Source organism: Cyprinodon tularosa, unplaced genomic scaffold, assembly GCF_016077235.1.
Source record: "Cyprinodon tularosa strain WSP-4 unplaced genomic scaffold, ASM1607723v1 ctg271, whole genome shotgun sequence".
Classification (NCBI taxonomy): Eukaryota; Metazoa; Chordata; class Actinopteri; order Cyprinodontiformes; family Cyprinodontidae; genus Cyprinodon; species Cyprinodon tularosa.
The window spans coordinates 221,189-241,251 of record NW_024038976.1 but is presented as its reverse complement, the minus strand read 5'-3'; the positions used below and the strand labels follow the sequence as shown (position 1 = coordinate 241,251).

The 20,063-nt window shown below is 36.7% G+C and overlaps 1 protein-coding gene across 1 annotated transcript; it reads left to right on the top strand.

Moving 5' to 3' along the window:
* The first annotated feature begins 662 nt into the window (after window positions 1-662).
* Window positions 663-18,602, top strand: ifih1 (interferon induced with helicase C domain 1). Its single transcript, XM_038289738.1, has 16 exons — window positions 663-1,210; window positions 1,380-1,551; window positions 2,530-2,619; window positions 3,825-3,875; window positions 6,621-6,865; window positions 7,417-7,627; window positions 9,791-10,008; window positions 10,301-10,402; window positions 10,509-10,632; window positions 11,139-11,354; window positions 13,129-13,385; window positions 13,464-13,613; window positions 14,962-15,123; window positions 15,205-15,398; window positions 15,471-15,564; window positions 17,173-18,602. Exons 1-16 carry the CDS (start codon window positions 779-781, stop codon window positions 17,368-17,370), a joined length of 2,916 nt encoding a protein of 971 aa, XP_038145666.1. The 5' UTR covers window positions 663-778; the 3' UTR covers window positions 17,371-18,602.
* Window positions 18,603-20,063: the final 1,461 nt, after the last annotated feature.

Genomic DNA, 20,063 nt, shown 5'->3' with positions numbered 1-20,063 from the left:
TTTGAATTAAAACTATATTTCTTAAAAGGTCAATATACATTGATAATTTAGGAATTATACATATTTTTCCATTTCATTTAAGATAAAAATACAATTTTCTATAAAATCTGAATTAGAGCTAAAGAAAAACTGATCAACTTAAATGTAAAAATAAGAGTTTTTTTTGTTTTTTTTTGTTCTGAAAAAAATATTGAGCAGATGAAAACTGGGATCCTATCTCAATAGGACTGAAACTATCACCTGATTGTTTTTAAACAACTAGTTAAACATAATTTGTAAAGAACAAAAATTAAATAGATCCAAAGGACCTATCAGTAACCATTTCTGTTCCAGCGCATATCATCATTAAAATTTCTTTTAAGTAATATTTCTTCAGTACAGGGGCCACAACAGGGGCCAGGACATGATTTACAGGGGCACGTTGGCCCGTCTAGAACCACCCATGATGACAACCTTTAAAAACACTAGAAATAAGTAATTTAAACTCATCACTCTTTAATTATTTTATATGAAATATGAGTATTGTTGTAAATTTAAACAATAGAACAAATTCTGACGCACTTATAGTAAAGTGTTGAATCGTTTGTTAAGCGTGGTTTAAATTACTGTATCCAACAGTGCCATCTAGTGGCCTCTCTCAGTAATTACCTGTGTTCAAAGAGAAAACGGAAGTAAACTAGTTTTGCTTTCCTGGGTTTTACGTGTCTCTGAATAATCAAAAGGCTTGGACTTTATTTTGATCCGCAGCGATAGCCTCTGTTATTACAGCTGAGTCACGATGGATTCCGAAAACGACGAAATACACGTACGCCTTATTGAAGACTTAAGACATAAACTTGAAAGTATTATAAAAGTAGAGGAGACGCTGATATATTTACATTTTATTACACAAGAAAGAAAGGAGCGGATCAGCCAGAAACTGAAGGCGGAGGGTAATGCTTCGGCTGCAACGTTGCTTATTAGTGAGGTGGTTGAGAAGCCGCATACACAGGGGTGGTTCAGGGCCTTTGTTGACGCCTTGCGTCAGGGGGGCTCTGTGCTGGCTGTTGACTACTTGTTAAATCCCCCAGACCCCGAAACAGAGGCGGAGAATGATTACTGCGTTAAGCTAATTCAGTTACTGGCGCCCAGCCTGGTGGACATGAAAACGGTCGAAGTTTGTAATCACTGTTTTTCAAAGGAACTCATTACTGCTGCTGACAAAGAGCGGGTAAGTTGGACTGTAGAGAGCTGTACAGAAGTTTAAATAACAATGAATGAAATCGGGGCTTTCCGAAATTGTTTTAAATATACAGCTGCATGGCCACAAGATGGCGGTATTGAGCCATTAAGATTTTATGGACGTTATGGTCTAATTTATTCATTGATTCTAAATATAGATTTTGGCTGAAACGAGAAATAACGGGAACAGAAGTGGAGCCTCTGAACTTCTGAGCAGAATCGTGAGGTGCCGACCGGGTTGGATCTCTGATTTTCAGGAAGTTCTGCGCCTCACTGAACACAAGGAGCTCTATGAACTTACTGGAGGATCAACTGAGTGTGTGAAGCCAAGTAAGTGTGTGGCTAGCTGACAAGCCTTGGCTGGAGATATATATATATATATATATATATATATATATATATATATATATATATATATGCATGCATACATATATACACATTTATATATACATAGAAACATATATATACACATACCGGTATATACATATATACATTCATATACACACACATATATATATATATATATGTGTGTGTGTGTGTGTTTTATTTAATCTTTGAATGAGATCCTGCCTAAAATGTAACATTTTTGAAGTAAAGAGAAACATCTTTAATAGTTAATTATATAAGTAATAGATAATTATTTAACAATGATAGAAAATTATATTTATTTATAGATTTCTACTTGTGTGACATGTTTGAATTGGACCACAACATGTTCTGGTCAGCATCTTTAAATATTCAAGGCTGTACAATAGAATTGTCTATTTATTCACTTCCACCCCAGAGTTTTTGCAGCCAGTGATGGAGCTGCTTCCTGACTGTGTACAGAGGGGAAGATTCAGGTTCTGTATTTTCCTGTCTCCACCTGCAGCACAGCCAGCCTTATGTATAGCAGCTTGACAAACTTCAGAGAAACTGCGACAGCAGCATAACCAGTTAGAATAAATGGCTTTTGGGGGTACCTCCCAATACTGTTGTGGATAATTGAAAGAAAGTAATAAAAGATTTATGCTCATACAGATTTTATGAAACTTAAGAATGAAGCTCCAATTTCCTTGTAAACACCTTTAAAAAATAATAATATTTGTGGCAAAAGATGTAGGAGGCCAATTCAGGGCCCCCACTCTACCCTGGACCCGGGAAAACTGGCCCCGGTAAAGTTTACTGTCCAAATTCTTATGAGCAAATATTTCTACTGCTTTCTAATAACAGTAATAACAGTGGTTAACTCTAATTCATTGTTCGTCTGCAAGAATTTGGTGTCAGCTTAATTTTGAGCTGTAAAAATATTTATTTATTGATTTTCAGAAAATGGAGCTTCAGCAGAACCGTTGGCTGAAAGCTGTCCGAGTGTGGAGTCCATGGAAATCACCATCGCCGAAGAACCTGACTCCACAGGTCTTACAGAATATGTTTGATCACTATTAGATATTTAAAACTAATCTGGGCCTGTGGTTACTGGAGTGAGCACAGCCAAAGTTTAAGCAGCTTCTGTAAAAATGTTCACTATTGGCCTTAAAAAGATTACATTTACAGCTGAGACAAGATATCTTTGTAAAGTTTACAATATAGCACATCAGAATTTTACTTTTTTAAATAAACTTTTCTTCTTCTAGGTTCAGTTAGAATTCCATAAACTATTTTTAATTTACCAGAATAATAATTGGAAGATTATTTTAAAGATTAGATTTTTCACCTTCTCTAAATGAGGTTAAATTAAAAAACAGTTTGCATGCATTTATTTGGTAGAATTACCTTTTTAAAGCTCTTAAGACTTGGAGCAAACATTTTAGACCCTCTTTCCTTGAGCTTCTTATTCTTATTCGGTGGAATTTGCTCCATTTCTCATAGTAAAACTGGGTTAGAATATTAGACAGCCTCAGTTGCACTGAGATCAGGGCTCCTCCAGTAATTGAGCAACTTCTTTAACTTAATTAGTAATATGCTTATAGTAATTGTCCATGAGGTAGACCCATTTGTATCCTGTCTCTGATCTCATGGCTAATGCCTTAAGCTGCATCCTTAATATTTCCAGTGATATCATCTATTTTGTGAAGACTCATGTAGCTCCACAATACTCAGCAGCACTGCTGCTTACATGTTATTATAGTAGACATATTCATTTTAAGAAATGTACATAAGCAAAGCCTTCAGTGGCCCTGGCAACACATATTGTACTTTTTCCAAAAAAAAAAGACCAAAAAAAAAAGAGAATATTTCATAAAGCAATAAAAATTTGCATCAAAAAACACATCCCAAAATAAAGATTATCCAAATGGGGAGTTTCTCAAAACGTTTTCATTGTTTTTTTAGAATAATTTGTGTGATGATGTTTCTGATCTAGTTTTTTTTTTTTTACATTGTCTTTTCTGGTTTTAACCCTCACTTTTCAACCCTTTTGTTTAAACATTGGGGAGTTTTATTTGCAGCATGTTAATAATCTTTTGGATTTACTTTAGTTTTCAACAGAAAGTCCGACACAAAATCTGGCCTAAATTAGGATGAACAGACACTTTGATCTGTATTCTGTGCAAAAATGAGTTCAGATTTTTTGATTTTCATGAGTTTTTTTCCCAGTAAATATCTTTTTTTTTTTTTTCCAGGTCTGTATGCATGTGCTAAGCCTTTGAAAAGCGTGGAGGACATTAGGCCAGGTGAGACTCATTTCCCCTCACCAACATTCTTAACATTGTTACGACTCTGAAATGCGCTGCTGTCCTGCCAAACCTAAGCAGCCAGTGTTAAGTTAGTTAAGGTAATTGTATGGGGAAAACAATAGGCATTTCTTTAGTTTGTAGTTTAGTTTTTAGCACCAAAAAAAAAATGAGATCAGCTGGAAGATTGTTGTGGAACATTTTCATGCCTTTTGGTGGGGCATGAATATGTTCCATCTGTGAAGCTTTAAGAACCACAGAGAGGTCAAAAAGGACTGAGCGCAGCAGTGCTTTAAATGAGAACCACATGCTGACTCAGTATTAGCAGATCCAGAAGGAATCTGTGGAGTTTAGCCTTTCGTTAACTTTCCTTGCATGCTTCGTTTTGCCCAGTCTTACAGGAGAGTTAGGAAAAGTTAAGTTGCAATGTTCTACATCTGTCATCAGCCAAGAGGTAGTGTACACTCTGGACAGAACATCATATATCACAGAGACTCACCGCCATCCATTCTATATAGACTCTTTGTATGCCAGATTTTGGGCTTTAGGAGATGACAGACATGTACCCTCTTTCCCAGGTTCGACACAGGGATATTGTCAATGTGAGGAGAAGTAATTCCCTACTTTTTATGTTCTCCTTTTTAATCAACTTCCATCAATGCAAGTTTATATTTCTTTCCAAAATCTTGATTCTAATCCTGTCAGTTCTCATAGTTCAAACTGAATCTGTCACATGTATGCTCGCTGTTGTCTGTCTTTAGTTTCCCATTGAGTAAAATTTAATAAAGATGAGTATATATAACAAATAATTACAGTGTTTTTGACCTGCTGGTAAACTCGGAAGCGCCTCTGGAGCACATTTCCTATTGTTGATGTTCAGGCTCTATCTCTCTATCAGGACATACTTGTATTTAAGCTGATTAGGATAATTAAAAAGTGCCTGCACTGAGAAAGAATAAGATCTCTGAAAAGCTTTGAAAAAGTAGTACAAAAAAGTACAGACATTGGTTTACTTGATGTCTGTGGCTACAAAGCAGCTCTCGTGCTCTTTGTGGACAGAGAGGGTCTATTAGCAACAGTTGTGATGTTTTGCCACATATTCCACTGCAGGTTTTGGCGGGACTTTGACTAAGCGATTCTAACACATTCCGAAAAACCTTGTCAGTCTTTCAGTGATGCCTTTAAGTAATGGTTCTATTAACTCAATAAAACATGAAAAAAACATCCAGAAATACTTTATTGGTCTCAAAGGGAGATTAAATGTTGAAAAAATCATGAGCACCTTTTCAACAAGTTGTTATAGTTATTGATAGACCAGTTTCTCCACATCAGGATGCTACCATCACCCTGTAAGATGGGGATAATGTGATTAAGTTAATTAGTGTTCACTAGAACATAACGTTATTTAAGTTGTCCAAAATGCTCTATTTTGGTCTCATCCTTGCAGAGAATCTGTTTCCTCTAAAAGGTTGAAGGCAAACCTCAACCTGGATTTCCTGCACCTTTCAGTAAGGAAAAATGTGTTTTTTTTTTAAAGGTTGGATTCATTTCCTCATGATAAATAGACTTTAACTACTTATTAGGCAACTACTACAGCTAATCAACTGCTTTTGAGTTTTGGGGTAAACAAGTAAACTGGAAGTTAGGGCTGCAACTAACCATTATTTTTTGCAAAATCGATTAATCTTTCAACAATTTTTTCAATAACTCGATTAATAATAAGGGAAAAAAGAAACCAGGTTAAACTAAAACAGACAAAAACATATTTTTTTATATTAAATGCAAAATGTTTATATATTTTGTTACAATTTTGATATAGTTACTGTTCTAAGTGGTTCGCTCTGTCAGCTAAAGGCATTTTCACAGTTTCTATACTCCAGTTAACGGTTAATTGATTACTAAATTAGTTTAATAAATGATTAATCCTGATTAACCCAAATCATTGTTTCAGCCCTACTGGATGTCCTGCCTGTCAGCCACACCTTTTAGATTTTCATTAATAGAAAGAAGCTGAAAGCCATGTTTAATTCTTATGTTACTCAAAAATGATTAACTACTTTGTGTTGGTCTTTGTGATACATTAAATCGCAATTAAACAACACTAAGGTTGAAGGTTATAAGCTGACATAGCAAAGACTTTAGTAAGCCCCTTTATTTTAAGGCTTTATAAAATCTGGTACAATAAAAGTGTTAAATGCCTTAGTGGTGCATTGCTCACAGTCCAAGCAGAACAAATTACTCACTTCCTCCCAGCAACTTTAAATCCAGCCAGTGTGGGTCATATAAAGTCTGGTTTTCCTCAACAGTGTGTCTAAATTTTGCCCTATACAAGCAACAGTTAAAATAATACCGAAGTTGAATGCCATAGTATGGTGGAGTTTTTATGAATCATTTTAAAGAAATATATTATTTTATGCATAATTTCTCTGGTTGATGTCAGGGTGCACTATATTTTTTTTATAATTTATAGCTATAGACAACATGCTCTGTGAAAAAGCAGGCTGATAATTTTAACCGGTTCATCTGTCTTTCTTTCTGCTGTACTTTGTGTAAAACTGGTGAATTTGAAGTTTTGAAACTTCACATATTTTTCAAAACATGTTTATGTTATAAAAGCACAGGAAAAGTGCTTCTGTTTATAAACCGCTGAGGATATTTCATAACCAAAGTGTAATTGTGGCTTCCTTACATAGACAAAAGTTGTTTTTCCCCTAAACCTTTGCTATCCTTTGCTCTGTTTTGCAGATCTGAGTGAACCTCCAGCAGCAGAAACAGCAGGAACCACAAGCGGAGACTCAGAAGAAACAGAAATCTCTCTCCGAGATTATCAGATGGAAGTAGCCCGGCCTGCCTTGGAGGGGGAAAACATTATTATTTGCTTGCCGACAGGAAGCGGTAAAACCAGAGTCGCAGTGTACATTACCCAAAAACATCTGGACAGCAGGAGAGCAAAGGGGGAACCAGGAAAGGTGGTCGTCCTGGTGAACAAGGTACTAGAATCAAGCTCTGGTGTGTCTTGACTTATAGGCTTTTGCCTGCTTTGCTTCATTCAGATCCAAAGAAAACACTGAAGACATCCACCGCAAATTCCATGCCATATGTTTTATATATCTCAGTGCACTTTGCTGCTATTTGGCGTGTAGTAGTTCTGGACTGAACTTGGAAAATGAAAACCATGGGGGGGGAGGGGATTCATAAGGCCATAAAACTATCTAGTAGCAGTTTTTAAAAACAAGTATATAAGTAACTGAAAGCCAGTTTAGTTTTTAATCTTCATTCCTGAGCAATAAGTAAATCTGTTTCAAAAACACAAAAAAAGCTTGTGTGCTCACTTTGTAAACAGTGTGCAACAAAATCCCCTTTAGCCTCTAATTAGAAACCCTGCCTTAAACAAAGAGAATAAAGCTCTGAACATATTTAGCTGTGGTGGGCGTCAACATTGCGCCCTTTAGATCTTGGACAGCTCTATAGTGGCCAGAAGTAATTTAGTCATTTTATAAAAGAAAACCATTTCTATAAAATATTCTCTTTTGCCCCGTAGATTCCTCTTGTGGAGCAGCATTTTTCTACAGAGTTTACACCCTTTCTGAAGCCCAAGTACAAAGTGGAGAAGGTCAGCGGAGACTCCCAGCTCAAAATCTCCTTCACTAAAATTGTGGAGAAAAATGACATCATCATCTGCACGGCCCAGATCCTTGAAAATTTTTTGGAAAGGGCTGACAGCGGAGAGGATGATGGGGTGACACTAAGCGGTATGGTTTTCTAGCACTTCATTTCTAAATCACAAGGTTTGGTGTGAATAACTAGTGTGGATTATTCTCAACTAAAATCAATTGGCCCGTGGAAATGGCTTATTGGAGTTTAATAGTGTTTAACTTCCTGTAGCAGGTAGTGATGCTGCAGTGACAAAGCCAGCCTGAGTCTAAAGAGCACATTTGGTTTTATCATGTTGTTTTCATTGTGATCCTCTGCAATATCATGGCTGGAGCAATTTCTATTTGAATATATATTTTTTTAATTGAAAAAATATGTTCTTTAGGACGGAGTATTAGGGCTAGGCTGGAGATTTTTGTTATTGTTTTATTTTAAGAATAAATCGTAATATTATGTGAATAAAGTCATAAAATTCCAAGAATAAAGTCGCAACATTACAAGAATAAAGTCATGAAATTACGAGAATAAAGTCGTGAAAGTATGAGAATAAAGTCGTAAAATTACAAGACTAAAGTCGCAACTTTACGAGAATAAAGGCGCAACATGACTAGAATAAAGTCGTAAAATTACAAGAATAAAATCATAAAATTATGAGAATAAAGTCCTAAAATTACGTGAATAAAGTCATAATATTACGAGAATAAAGTCTTAAAATTACAAGACTAAAGTCGCAACTTTACGAGAATAAAGGCACAACATGATGAGAATAAAGTCATAAAATTACATGAATAAAGTCGTGAAAGTATGAGAATAAAGTCGTAAAATTATGAGAATAAAGTCGTAATTTACGAGAATAGTCTTAAAATTACAAGACTAAAGTCGCAACTTTACGAGAATAAAGGCGCAACATGACTAGAATAAAGTCGTAAAATTACAAGAATAAAATCATAAAATTATGAGAATAAAGTCCTAAAATTACGTGAATAAAGTCTTAATATTACGAGAATAAAGTCTTAAAATTACAAGACTAAAGTCGCAACTTTACGAGAATAAAGGCACAACATGATGAGAATAAAGTCATAAAATTACATGAATAAAGTCGTAAAATTACAAGAATAAATTTGCAACATTAGGAGAATAAAGTTGTATTTTATCACAACTCTTACAAGAAGCACTTTTTTCTCTAAAATGAGGAATGTTGAGCATCATGTGAAGTTATGTTTTGCCATCAGTCTGTCAGATAAAGAAATCTTTTACACACCAGCAACTTTATTCTCATTATATTACAACTTTATTCTCATAATGTTATGACTTTTATCTCATAGTTTTTTAACTTTATTCTCGAAAATAAAAATTAAAAGAATCTCTAGTCTGGCCCTAATACTCTGTCGTAGTTCTTTCTTTGTTGCTGCTAACTCAAGTTAATGTTGAGTTATGGGCTAATGAACAATTGTATAGGGATTTTTTGTAATTAAAAAATCTGATGTTTAAATGCTTCTTATTCCTAGTAGACATACAATGTACAATCAAGCTGCATATTGTTGCAATGTCTGGAAATTCTTCCAAAATCTGTCCTGGACATGACTTCTGACACTGATGTATTCTGGAATAAATAATCCCCCCCGGGGACTCGGAGGAGGGTTTTCCCTCGAGAGGATCTTGTCAAATTCTTCCACCTCTGGCGTTTATTCCTGTTGGCAGTCACCAGTCCAAGGTGGAATAGCCACCTCAGAGGAACATATGCTGTTTATCGAAACACTTGAAATCATACCTTTTTTTTTTCCCTCTTCCTCCTGGCTCTCAGTCCTCATGTCTGTTTAAGCCATTGGTGTGTGGCTGGATATTCACAAGAGACCATCTATCACAGCCCATCAAGCTGCCACTCTGCTTCTTTTTCTCTTCTGGGACAAATTTGAATCACGCAGTTTAGACTTGAGTAATTTGAATTCACCTCACTTAGATCACTTTGAGTTTCTCAAAAAGTAGTGCTTTTTGTGGAATTATAATTTTTTTTTTTTTATAAAAACTATTTCTATAGCACCTTTTCAAGCCAGGGGACTCCAAAGCACTTTACAATAAGTTATTCACATTCAAAAATTGATATGGCATTAAGGGGCTTAAATCAGCAACAGAAAATATAGCTGTCTTTGCATGGAAAAAGATTGTCTTTGTTGTTCTAATTTCTATGATGTCTTTATAATTTAGGGTGTAATCCTTTATGTGGATATGAATGTCTTCTAATATGTCTTTGTCTTTTGCAGATCTGTCACTGATCATAATAGATGAATGTCACCACACTCAGAAAGGAGGAGTCTACAACCACATCATGATGCGGTACCTGAAACAAAAGCACAAGAACATTAAGCTCAAGAAGGAGCAGAAGAAGCCCGTGCTACTGCCCCAGATCCTGGGCCTGACTGCCTCTCCAGGAGTCGGGGGTGCCAACACACTGAGCAAAGCTGAAGAGCACATCCTGCGAGTAAGTGCTGTGCTTAGTAGTTTATCATCCACCGTTCCTGTAAAAAAATGAATGTATACACATTTCAGGACTTAATTCATTGCAATTTATTTCTTTCAAGTTAGTTGCTGCTTTCACGACTGATCTAACACCTTAAAAGTTTGATGGGTTTTAACATTTGGATCTTTTATGCCAAGCTTTCAGATTCCTGATTTAAGGAAGGCTTCAAAGAATACTGAAATTGTCTATATCTCGACTGCATCACAAATAATTGCAAATTTATGTTGTTGTTTCTTTTGTTTGTTTATTTTAGATTTGTGCAAACCTTGATGCTTCCAAAATCATGACAAGAAGCCTTGGAGGAGATAAAAAGGTGCAAAGAAAATCCATTCTGGCTGTCGAACCAAGAAAAGAGGTAAACTATCTTTTCAGAGTAGACTCAATGGAATATTTACACTTAAACAGTTTGGTGTTAGTTTTGTGAAGCGGAGTTGATTCTGCATTTACCTAAATATCATTAGGATCCCTTTGGCCGTGTGATCAAGACAATCATGAACGCCATTCATGAACATGTTCTGCTTAGTCCCACCTGTGACCTGGGCTCTCAGAATTATGAACAGTGGGCTGTTCAAAAAGAGCGACAAGGTAAGTGGAGAACATTGCCCTATTCTAATTCTATTCTCTACTCTATTCTTATTACTAAAAGTTATACATCCTGGCCTTTTTTTTAAAGTAAAAAAACTATAAAATTTTCAAAGATTAGAAATAAAAAAACAAGGTTGTGTTTGAAATTAGTTGAGAAATCCAAAAATGAGTGCTATATTCAGGTATATACAGCTTCAGACTTTTATTTTTATGACATCGATCTGACAAATTGTAAGTGCCCTGTACTTGTAGGGTGTTTCGATGAGTCTAAGAACCCCAAAGCACTTTACAGTACAGTCATCCATTCGTACACACATTCAAACGCTAATAGTGTCAAGTTACATTATAGCCACAGCTGCCATTGGGCAGGCTGACAAAAGTATTGAAAATCTGTACATTTCCCTTTACATCTGTGGGCCTTGTTCCTTTTAGCATTATTTATTGTGCCTGCCAGTTGGGGTTTCATTTACAATGTTCTAAAGTAATATTACTTCATTCTATTTTAGCTGCCAAGGAAGGTGACCAGAAGGTGCGGGTCTGTGCTGAGTATCTGCGGCGGTATAATGAAGGTCTGATTCTGAGCAACACCATTCGCATGTGCGATGCCCTCAGTTACCTGAACAAATTCCACGAGGAGCAGATCAAGAAGAAAACGACTCCTGATGAAGAGGAGAACATACAAATCACAGAGACGGAGAGATTCCTGTTCAATTTGTTTAAAGGTGATTTTTTTTCCCCCATGGTATTATGTGCATTGGTATTAACTTTGACTATAGATTTTGTTTTTTCTGTATTTATTTTGATTGATAGTCATTGACCTGTCCTTGCTTACTTAGCTGAGTCTAGAGATGAGAAACTAAGTTAAATATTTCCTGCAGAGCTGCCAAAGTTGATGACTGCATCAAATTCTTTCATTTATATTCAGTCGAAAATCCATAGCGTCATGTTGTGTTTCTTGGATGCACATATATGAACTAGAGTGACGTCCCATTTTTGATCCATTATGTTTAACATGATGTTGCTAAAATCACTTTTATTGTTCTGGAAAAGCTTTTAACAAAATTAAGGGACATATCTATTAGAGTTCTGGGCTGTTCCTCTGAAAACATATTTGTGAGGACAGACACTGATGTCGGACAAGAGTTCCTGCCTTGTTGACCCTACTCTGACTCTTCCCAAACATTCTCTGTCAGCTTGAGGTTAGGGTATCCAAACTTCTCATTGACCCGCTAACAATCAGCTTTTCGCTCTTTCCCCATTTGTCAGCAGTGCTTAGGAGTGGTGGGGCACAGTGGCCACACAGCTTGCCAGCAAGTGGCCACTGTGCCCCACCACTGCATGTCTGATGATGGAATCACTGTTGGGTGAGCGTTGTCATTGTGGACAGTGTGACGAAAATAAGGGAAGTAAATTAGGAAAAGCAGCATAGAGTGCAGTGTGCGTGAGCCAGAGTGTAGTCAGTATTCTTTACTATTTTGCTTTTATATCTGTCCGAATGTCTGTTATCAGTGCTGCGCCATGTTTATTGAATATAAACAGAGTTGTTTCGGCTTGTGAGCTCAGAGTGGTCTGGCACGGTGTGTTGACGTCCGTACCTTGCGTTAAATGGTGTCACGTAATTTGGCGGGTCAGCCCGGTTCTGGTGTTCCCACAGCATACCGATCAGAGACATGCTTCAGTGAGCTGTTCCCACTGCTACTAAAAGTTGATTGTACCTGCGTTTAAATGGGTTTTTCAGCCACTGTGAAAGCGGTATCAGGGTGGTTCTATCTGTGTTTCTATCTATCCGGCTGGTCGATTTCTCGCCAGTGTGGAGTAGAGTAGATCATTCAGACAGGAAGTAAGTTGCTCCCAAGCAAAGTGGATCTGGTGGAGTTTAAAAGTTAAGCACTACATGTGCACATGCATTTTACTCTATAACATCAGAACAACCTTACCTGTGGCTCCAGCACAGAGCTTGGCAGATTCTGCACCACGGACATTCCGTACCTCTAATGCTTTCTGTGGAACCCCGGGTTAGGGGCTAAGCTCAGCCCCTGAAAATTAACCTACATACATTTGTCACCATTGACCAGTGTCTCCTTACCCTGCTCTGTGATTTTGATTGGTCTATAACTTCTTGGTTGAGCTTCTGTTTTTCCCAACCTCTTCATTGTTATATCACCAGCAACAGTTGGGTGTGGAATATTTAGCAGTGAGGAAATCTCATGAGTGAACTTATTGTCATCATATCACAGTACCAAGCCGGATTTCACTAAGCCCCTTAGATTAAACCTTTTTTGCACAATTGTTTGCAAAAGTAATCTGCATGTCTAGGTGTTGGATTTTATATACCTGACTGTGGAAGTAATTAAAACATCTTAATTCTTTGATTTAGATTTAGCATTTTGTTTCCCCATAAAATAGGCAAATTGTTATGCTCTGTACTTAATTTTTAAGTTTGTGGACTTTGTTTGGGAAAAAGATTTGACTTAATGTTTCAACTTCTCACTGCAGAAAAGAAGGAGGAGCTGGAGAAACTTGCGAAGGATCCAACGTATGAAAACGACAGCCTCTCAAAACTCAGAAGTAAGATTTTACAGGAGTTCAGCAGCAGGAAGGAGGCCAGAGGGATTATTTTCACTAGAACACGTCACAGTGCTATAACTCTTAGCCAGTGGATTCAAGAAAACCCCAAGTTTGCTGACATTGGAGTGAAGCCCTCTCATGTCATTGGAGGAGGAGACCAGAGCGATACTAAACCAATGACAGCTGTAGGTCCTATACACGAACTGTTTTCTGGCTTCCGTGTCTGAAGTACTTGATATATGACGTGCAGTCTTATTCCTCAGGCAGAGCAAAAGGATGTCTTAAAGAAGTTCAGAACTGGTGAACTCAACCTGCTTATTGCTACAACAGTGGCAGAGGAAGGGTTGGACATACCGGCCTGCAATTTTGTTATCCGATACGGCCATGTGACCAATGAAATTGCTATGATTCAGGTTAGTGGAATAAATATCAGTGTCTACAGTCAGTGATTAACTATGTGATTTGATTCATATTTTATTTAGTACAAACCATATTGCATGAAGAAGATATTCAGTAAACCCTTTATAAGCTTTAAATCTGGCTGCACGACCCGCGACCCTGCTTGGGATAAAGCATGTCAGAAATTGGATGATTTTCCTTTACTCAGTAAGAGTGTCATACTGAAGAGTGTTGTTACTGCAACACTTTAGTGTTTAGGTATATTGTGTTCACTTTTTAAGAAATCAGTATTGAAAAAGTTTACTGTATTTTCTTCTGATAATTTCAAAAAGCCATACCTAAACTAGTTCACACAAAAGAAAAAAATCTCAAATGTGGTTAAAATAAATATCTGTTGACTCTCAACAGAACTTGTATGAATTCCAAAGTCATGTTTATTTTATTTTGACCATTAAAAGCAAAATACAAAAAAAAACAAAACTAAAAAAGTTTTACCATGCCATGAGTGCAAACTTTTTTTCTGAATCTTTACCACAGCAGACGGATCTGAAGGACAATTAGAGGAGATTACAGATGACCAACTTTAAGAGCCAGGGCTTGCATCCGAAATATATCAGCAGCAATGGATTCCCTAAAGGAAATACAAAACTTATGTTTGTAGTTGTCAAAGTTCAATTTAGCCTCAGTTCAATTTTTTGTTCTACTAATACTTTGGTTTGCCAATAGATGAACCGAAGTGCATTTACTTCATTAGTGGAGAGAAAAAAGAAAAAAGTTTGATCAAACTCTGTTGTTTGAGGTTAAAAACTGTTACCCCAACAACGTTTTAGTTTGCTGTTATAACTGAATAGTAAATAAATAAATTCATAAGTAAATATAATAATCATTTAAACAATCAAATTATTCTCACCTTATTTCTCAGATTTTTCATGAAAAGGTATAAGCATTCACCAACAGTGAGTTTTAAGGCAGTTTGCAAAATAAAGTCTTGATCTTGGATTCTAACTACATACCTGGGCTAACAAATACACCGTTTTTGCACCTTCATAGTACATTATTATAGTTTGCAAAAAGCTAGTTTAGAAATTGGGACATTGATTCTTGGAAACCAAGCCTCTGACTATACATTTTGCCATTATTTTACTTTTCACTTTCAGGTCAGGAAAAAAGAAAGCAAAAACAAACATATACAAAAAAAAAAAAAACTTTTTTTAATCCAGATTTTTTCTTTTTTTCCTCATATGTCCTATAGGGCTTCCGTAGAATCCAGCTGTAAATTCTAGCAGCAGAGCATAAATGCATATAAGATGTAGGTTGATGTTCAGCGGAACAACTCACCATTTTTTCTATTTTGTTTTGCAGTCTCAAGGCAGAGGAAGAGCTGACGACAGCACATACACCGTTGTGGACGTAAAGAACACTGGGGTGGCTGAAAAGGAGTCTGTCAATGAGTACCGTGAGCAAATGATGAACAAAGCCATTCAGAAAATTAAAGCCTTGAATGAGAAAGATTACAATAAACAGGTACAATAAACAAGTATTTTTATTAGGTATGCATTTTCTTCCAAAGACTTCTTTTTCATTGTTTTTTTTCTGCACGTTTAGATCACTGAGTTTCAGATTCAGGCTATAATGGAGGAAAGAGTGAGGCAGGTGAGGCAGAAGAAGAAGGCTGTCAAGGATGAGAGCCCATCTGCTCTAGAGTTCAGCTGTCGAAACTGTAGCCAAAAAATCTGCAGCGGTGAAGACATCCAAGTTATCGAAAACATGCACAAAGTCAATGTTACGCAACAGTTCAGGTACAAAAATTTTTTTATATTTATGACTAGTGTGTTTAATTGAGTAACTAACTTTGCTTTTGTGTTTTTCAGGAAACTTTTCATTCAGAGAGAAAATGTATCTCTTCAGGAGCGTCGTTTGGATTATGAAACCAACGGTGTGATAGCTTGCAAAGGCTGTGGCCAGGTACACATATTGTATGGTTTATAGATTATCTGTGTTGGGCTTTGTTAAAGGAAAGCTCTTTTCTGTATAAACTCTTTAAATAACACTTCATAAAGTAAATTTATTGAATAACCATGAGACATGAAAACATAGTTTGAAGAAATTGTAATCTTACTCAGACCAGAGAAATTGCTTAGGTTTAAAGATGGCAGCGCTTACCAACCATGAAGTGGGCCCTGAATCACAGTTGAAGAAGTATTTTATACAACTCCAGTATCACAGCCTGCCACATCCTCACAGATCACATTACATGTTGCATGTTTGCAAGGTGGAAACGTCCCGCTCCATTAAAATAATACCATCTTCTTTGGTCAAGGTCATTCTGAATGCCCATTGAGAGATTGCTTGCTATTAGGATTCATCCACTCTGCCTGTAATCTCTGTTATGTGCATAATGAACATATTAACTACATATTCTGTCAGAAGAACTGTCCTAATTAGATGAACTGCTTGGAAAAACATTGGTTAAGATGTGTAACAGGCAGGTAATATTAGGGTTTAACAGACTCCCACATCATCAATAAAAATAATCCTAGCAGCTTTAAATAAAGATTCATGCTAAAATCCTCATACCCATGAATCCCTATTTCATATTGTCACATTACCATCCAAAACAGTAATTTGCTTTATTGGGATTTCCTATGGACGAATGCAAAACTCAATTTTTTTTATTTTTATTTTTTTAGCTTTTTTTTCCATGATGCATGAATCATTTTCATCCCCAAGGAAATAACTGTAGGTTTGGTCTACCAAATACTAAAGAAATGTAAACCCCTGAATTTGAAGAAAGACTTTAGAAATGCTAAAAACCAATTCTTACAGTTTGGACATTTAGCAAATAGAAGTGATAATGCTAATTGTATCTGATTTATACAGGAAGCGTTAGGTCTGACTCAATGTCAGACAGTGAGGGGAAAAGAAAACATGTGGCCTTTTATAGTCAAATCAAATATCTAGAATATAGCTGGCAAATTTGCCATTTGCAATAAAATTGCTATTTTACAAAACACAATTTTTAAATTGCAGAGGCACTCAGTTTAGTTCAGGTAACATTTATCAGGAGGAAGACAATGACTTATGAGTTATGATAAGCTAGCAGAAGGATTTACAGATCTGAGATAGATTCAGAAATAATTTTTAAGTGCAGCAGTTTGTCCTCCTGGGTTTTGGATGGAAATATTTGTAAAATAAGCTTTAAATGATAAATCATCTTCAGCGAGCTACCATTTTTCTAACAAACTTCCCTGAACAGAACCATTTTTACTAAAATTAAAGTAAAGACAGGTGGCTTTTTTTTACTTCTGAGATCCTTTGCAGCTGAAGCGCTAGATTTTCTTTTGGTAAGTCTAAGTTTTATGAGCCAAAAACCGCTAAAATCAGTTGATGTTTGAAATTGTAACATAGAAAATTGAACAATGATTAGGGGGTATGAATATTCTTTCTAGACAACGTATATATTTCTCCTGGTAAGAAATATAAAAAGAATAAAATTTTTGAATACTTTCCATTATATCATATTATTGACATTGGCTAAAATGTGCTCCACTTTTGTTTTAACTTGTGTTGCAGACATGGGGTTCAATGATGATGTACCGTGGAATTGACCTGCCGTGCCTCCACGTGAAAAACTTTGTAGTCAGTATAAATGGGAAAAAGCACAGCAACTACAGCAAGTGGAGCGACCTCCCCGTTAAGTTTCCTGCCTTCGACTACATTGAACACACCAGCCAGATGGTGCAGAGCTCGGATGATGAAGAAACAGAATGAACCCAACAAATCAGTGTACTTATTTGAGCTGTGGCTTAGTTTTTCTTCTGATAATGCAATTGGCCTCCTCTGCAGAATGCATGGATGATGGCCTCTTTTACTTAAGTTAGTGTTTTTATTGATTTCAAGTGCACTTTTTTTCTTTTTTGGCACTTAGGTGGGGTAACGCTTCATTTTATTTTATTCCGAATCGACTGACAAAAACAGTAAGGATTACACGCTTTTCAGAAATCATTGCTTTCCCATGAGATGGGAGGCAGTGAGCCTGTGATTGCCCCTCAGAGCCCACCTGTCAACTCAGATGCACACAAACAGCTGCTGTTGACTCTCTTTAAATCACCCATCAGTGAGTGACTCACAACTGTTGAGACTGAGCTATTTAAGGAGCCAACAGTTTAACCTATGTGTCTACATCCCTTTAGTTGACCTAATCGATTGAGCAAGTTTTAATGATCTTTCAGGGTTGTACAAATGAGCACTTTTGGTTGAGAGGAAAAAAAAAGCTTAGGATAAAATTGCACTGAAATTTCTGTAAAAGAAAGTAAAAAAAGATAAACACTTATAATTGAAAAAAAAATATATAATAATCCACACAGTGCACTTTACGTATAATATGGAGCCTCTGAGTGTCTTGAATATGTGTGACGAACACAAAAACGTTTTTTTTTCTTAATAATGTTTTAAAATGTCAAGTTTTCCCCACAAATGTATTGAAATACTCCCTCTGCTTTGTTCCATCACCATCCTGTTGTCAGGAATTTATCTAGTTTTATATTTTATATGAATGCCCTCCATATTTTAAGAGACAGTGAACCATGACATTACAAACTGAAGATAACACACATTATCTAAACTCACAAGAAAAAACAAATCTTTATCTTGCAAGAAGAGAGGTATTGTTGAAGTTTTTTTTTTTTCTTTCATTTACAGTCTTCAAACTGCCCTCTTAGATTTAAAAAAGACTCTTATGGTTCTTATATATAATAGAGTCATATAAAATAAGCCTGCATTGTAACCTAATTTCGGTTTAGGTTGTGGGACTGTTTCTGGAATAATGTTTAGGATTGAATGAAAGCTTACGAGGAGGCGTTTATTGTTTGATTGAGAAGCTCCTTTTGGACTTTTAAGGAAATATTTACGGTATCTGGAATAAAACAAGATAATACAAACATTGTCTTTAAATTGTTATTTTTGAAGTTTTATGTTCTTTCCTCATTAAAGTATTGATTTGCCTTTTGTCTATTTTCTTTATATTGAACAACCAATATTAGGGTAATTTGAGTTGTTATACTGAATGACCACAATTTAGTAATGCATAAAAGTGGAATTTTTTTTTTTTTTTTTTTTATGTTGTTTTACAATAATGTATAAATGGGGTTTGCATCTGTATTGAATACCTTTCTTTTGTCGTTACGCCTAAATAAAATCCTGATAACCAACTTGCTGCCAAAATCATATCAGTATTAAGCTCTAAGTTTGAAAATAATTGTTTTGTGAAGGTCTCTGTAAAGAGCTTTTTTTTTTTTAAGAAAATGGGGCACAGGAACCATCATAAAGACATTGGCATGCAGACTATTTAGGGATACATTTAAGCTTAGACAGGGGTCAGGCTCTAAAAAGAACAACTCAAACTTTGAACATTACTGTTTTGATGATTGAGATGTTTTTCATCTGAAAATGAGGAAAAATGGCACAACTGCAGATCTACCAAGAATAAACCAACATCCGAGGCAAGGAAAGCATTATTCAGAGCTCAATTGGAAATACACTATATTGCCAAAAGTATTTGCTCACCTGCCTTGACTCACATATGAGCTTAAGTGACATCCCGTTCCTAATCCATAGGGTTCAATATGACGTCGGTCCACCCTTTGCAGCTAGAACAGCTTCAACTCTTCTGGGAAGGCTGTCCACAAGGTTTAGGAGTGTGTTTATGGGAATTTTTGACCATTCTTCCAGAAGCGCATTTGTGAGGTCGCACACTGATGTTGGACGAGAAGGCCTGGCTCTCAGTCTCCGCTCTAATTCATCCCAAAGGTGTTCTATCGGGTTGAGGTCAGGACTCTGTGCAGGCCAGTCAAGTTCATCCACACCAGACTCTGTCATCCATGTCTTTATGGACCTTGCTTTGTGCACTGGTGCACAGTCATGTTGGAAGAGGAAGGGGCCAGCTCCAAACTGTTCCCACAAAGTTGGGAGCATGGAATTGTCCAAAATGTCTTGGTATGCTGAAGCATTCAGAGTTCCTTTCACTGGAACTAAGGGGCCAAGCCCAGCTCCTGAAAAACAACCCCACACCATAATCCCCCCTCCACCAAACTTTACACTTGGCACAATGCAGTCAGACAAGTACCGTTCTCCTGGCAACCGCCAAACCCAGACCCGTCCATCAGATTGCCAGATGGAGAAGCGCGATTCGTCACTCCAGAGAACGCGTCTCCACTGCTCTAGAGTCCAGTGGCGGCGTGCTTTACACCACCGCATCCGACGCTTTGCATTGCACTTGGTGATGTATGGCTTGGATGCAGCTGCTCGACCATGGAAACCCATTCCATGAAGCTCTCTGCGCACTGTTCTTGAGCTAATCTGAAGGCCACATGAAGTTTGGAGGTCTGTAGTGATTGACTCTGCAGAAAGTTGGCGACCTCTTCGCACTATGCGCGTCAGCATCCGCTGACCCCGCTCCGTCAGTT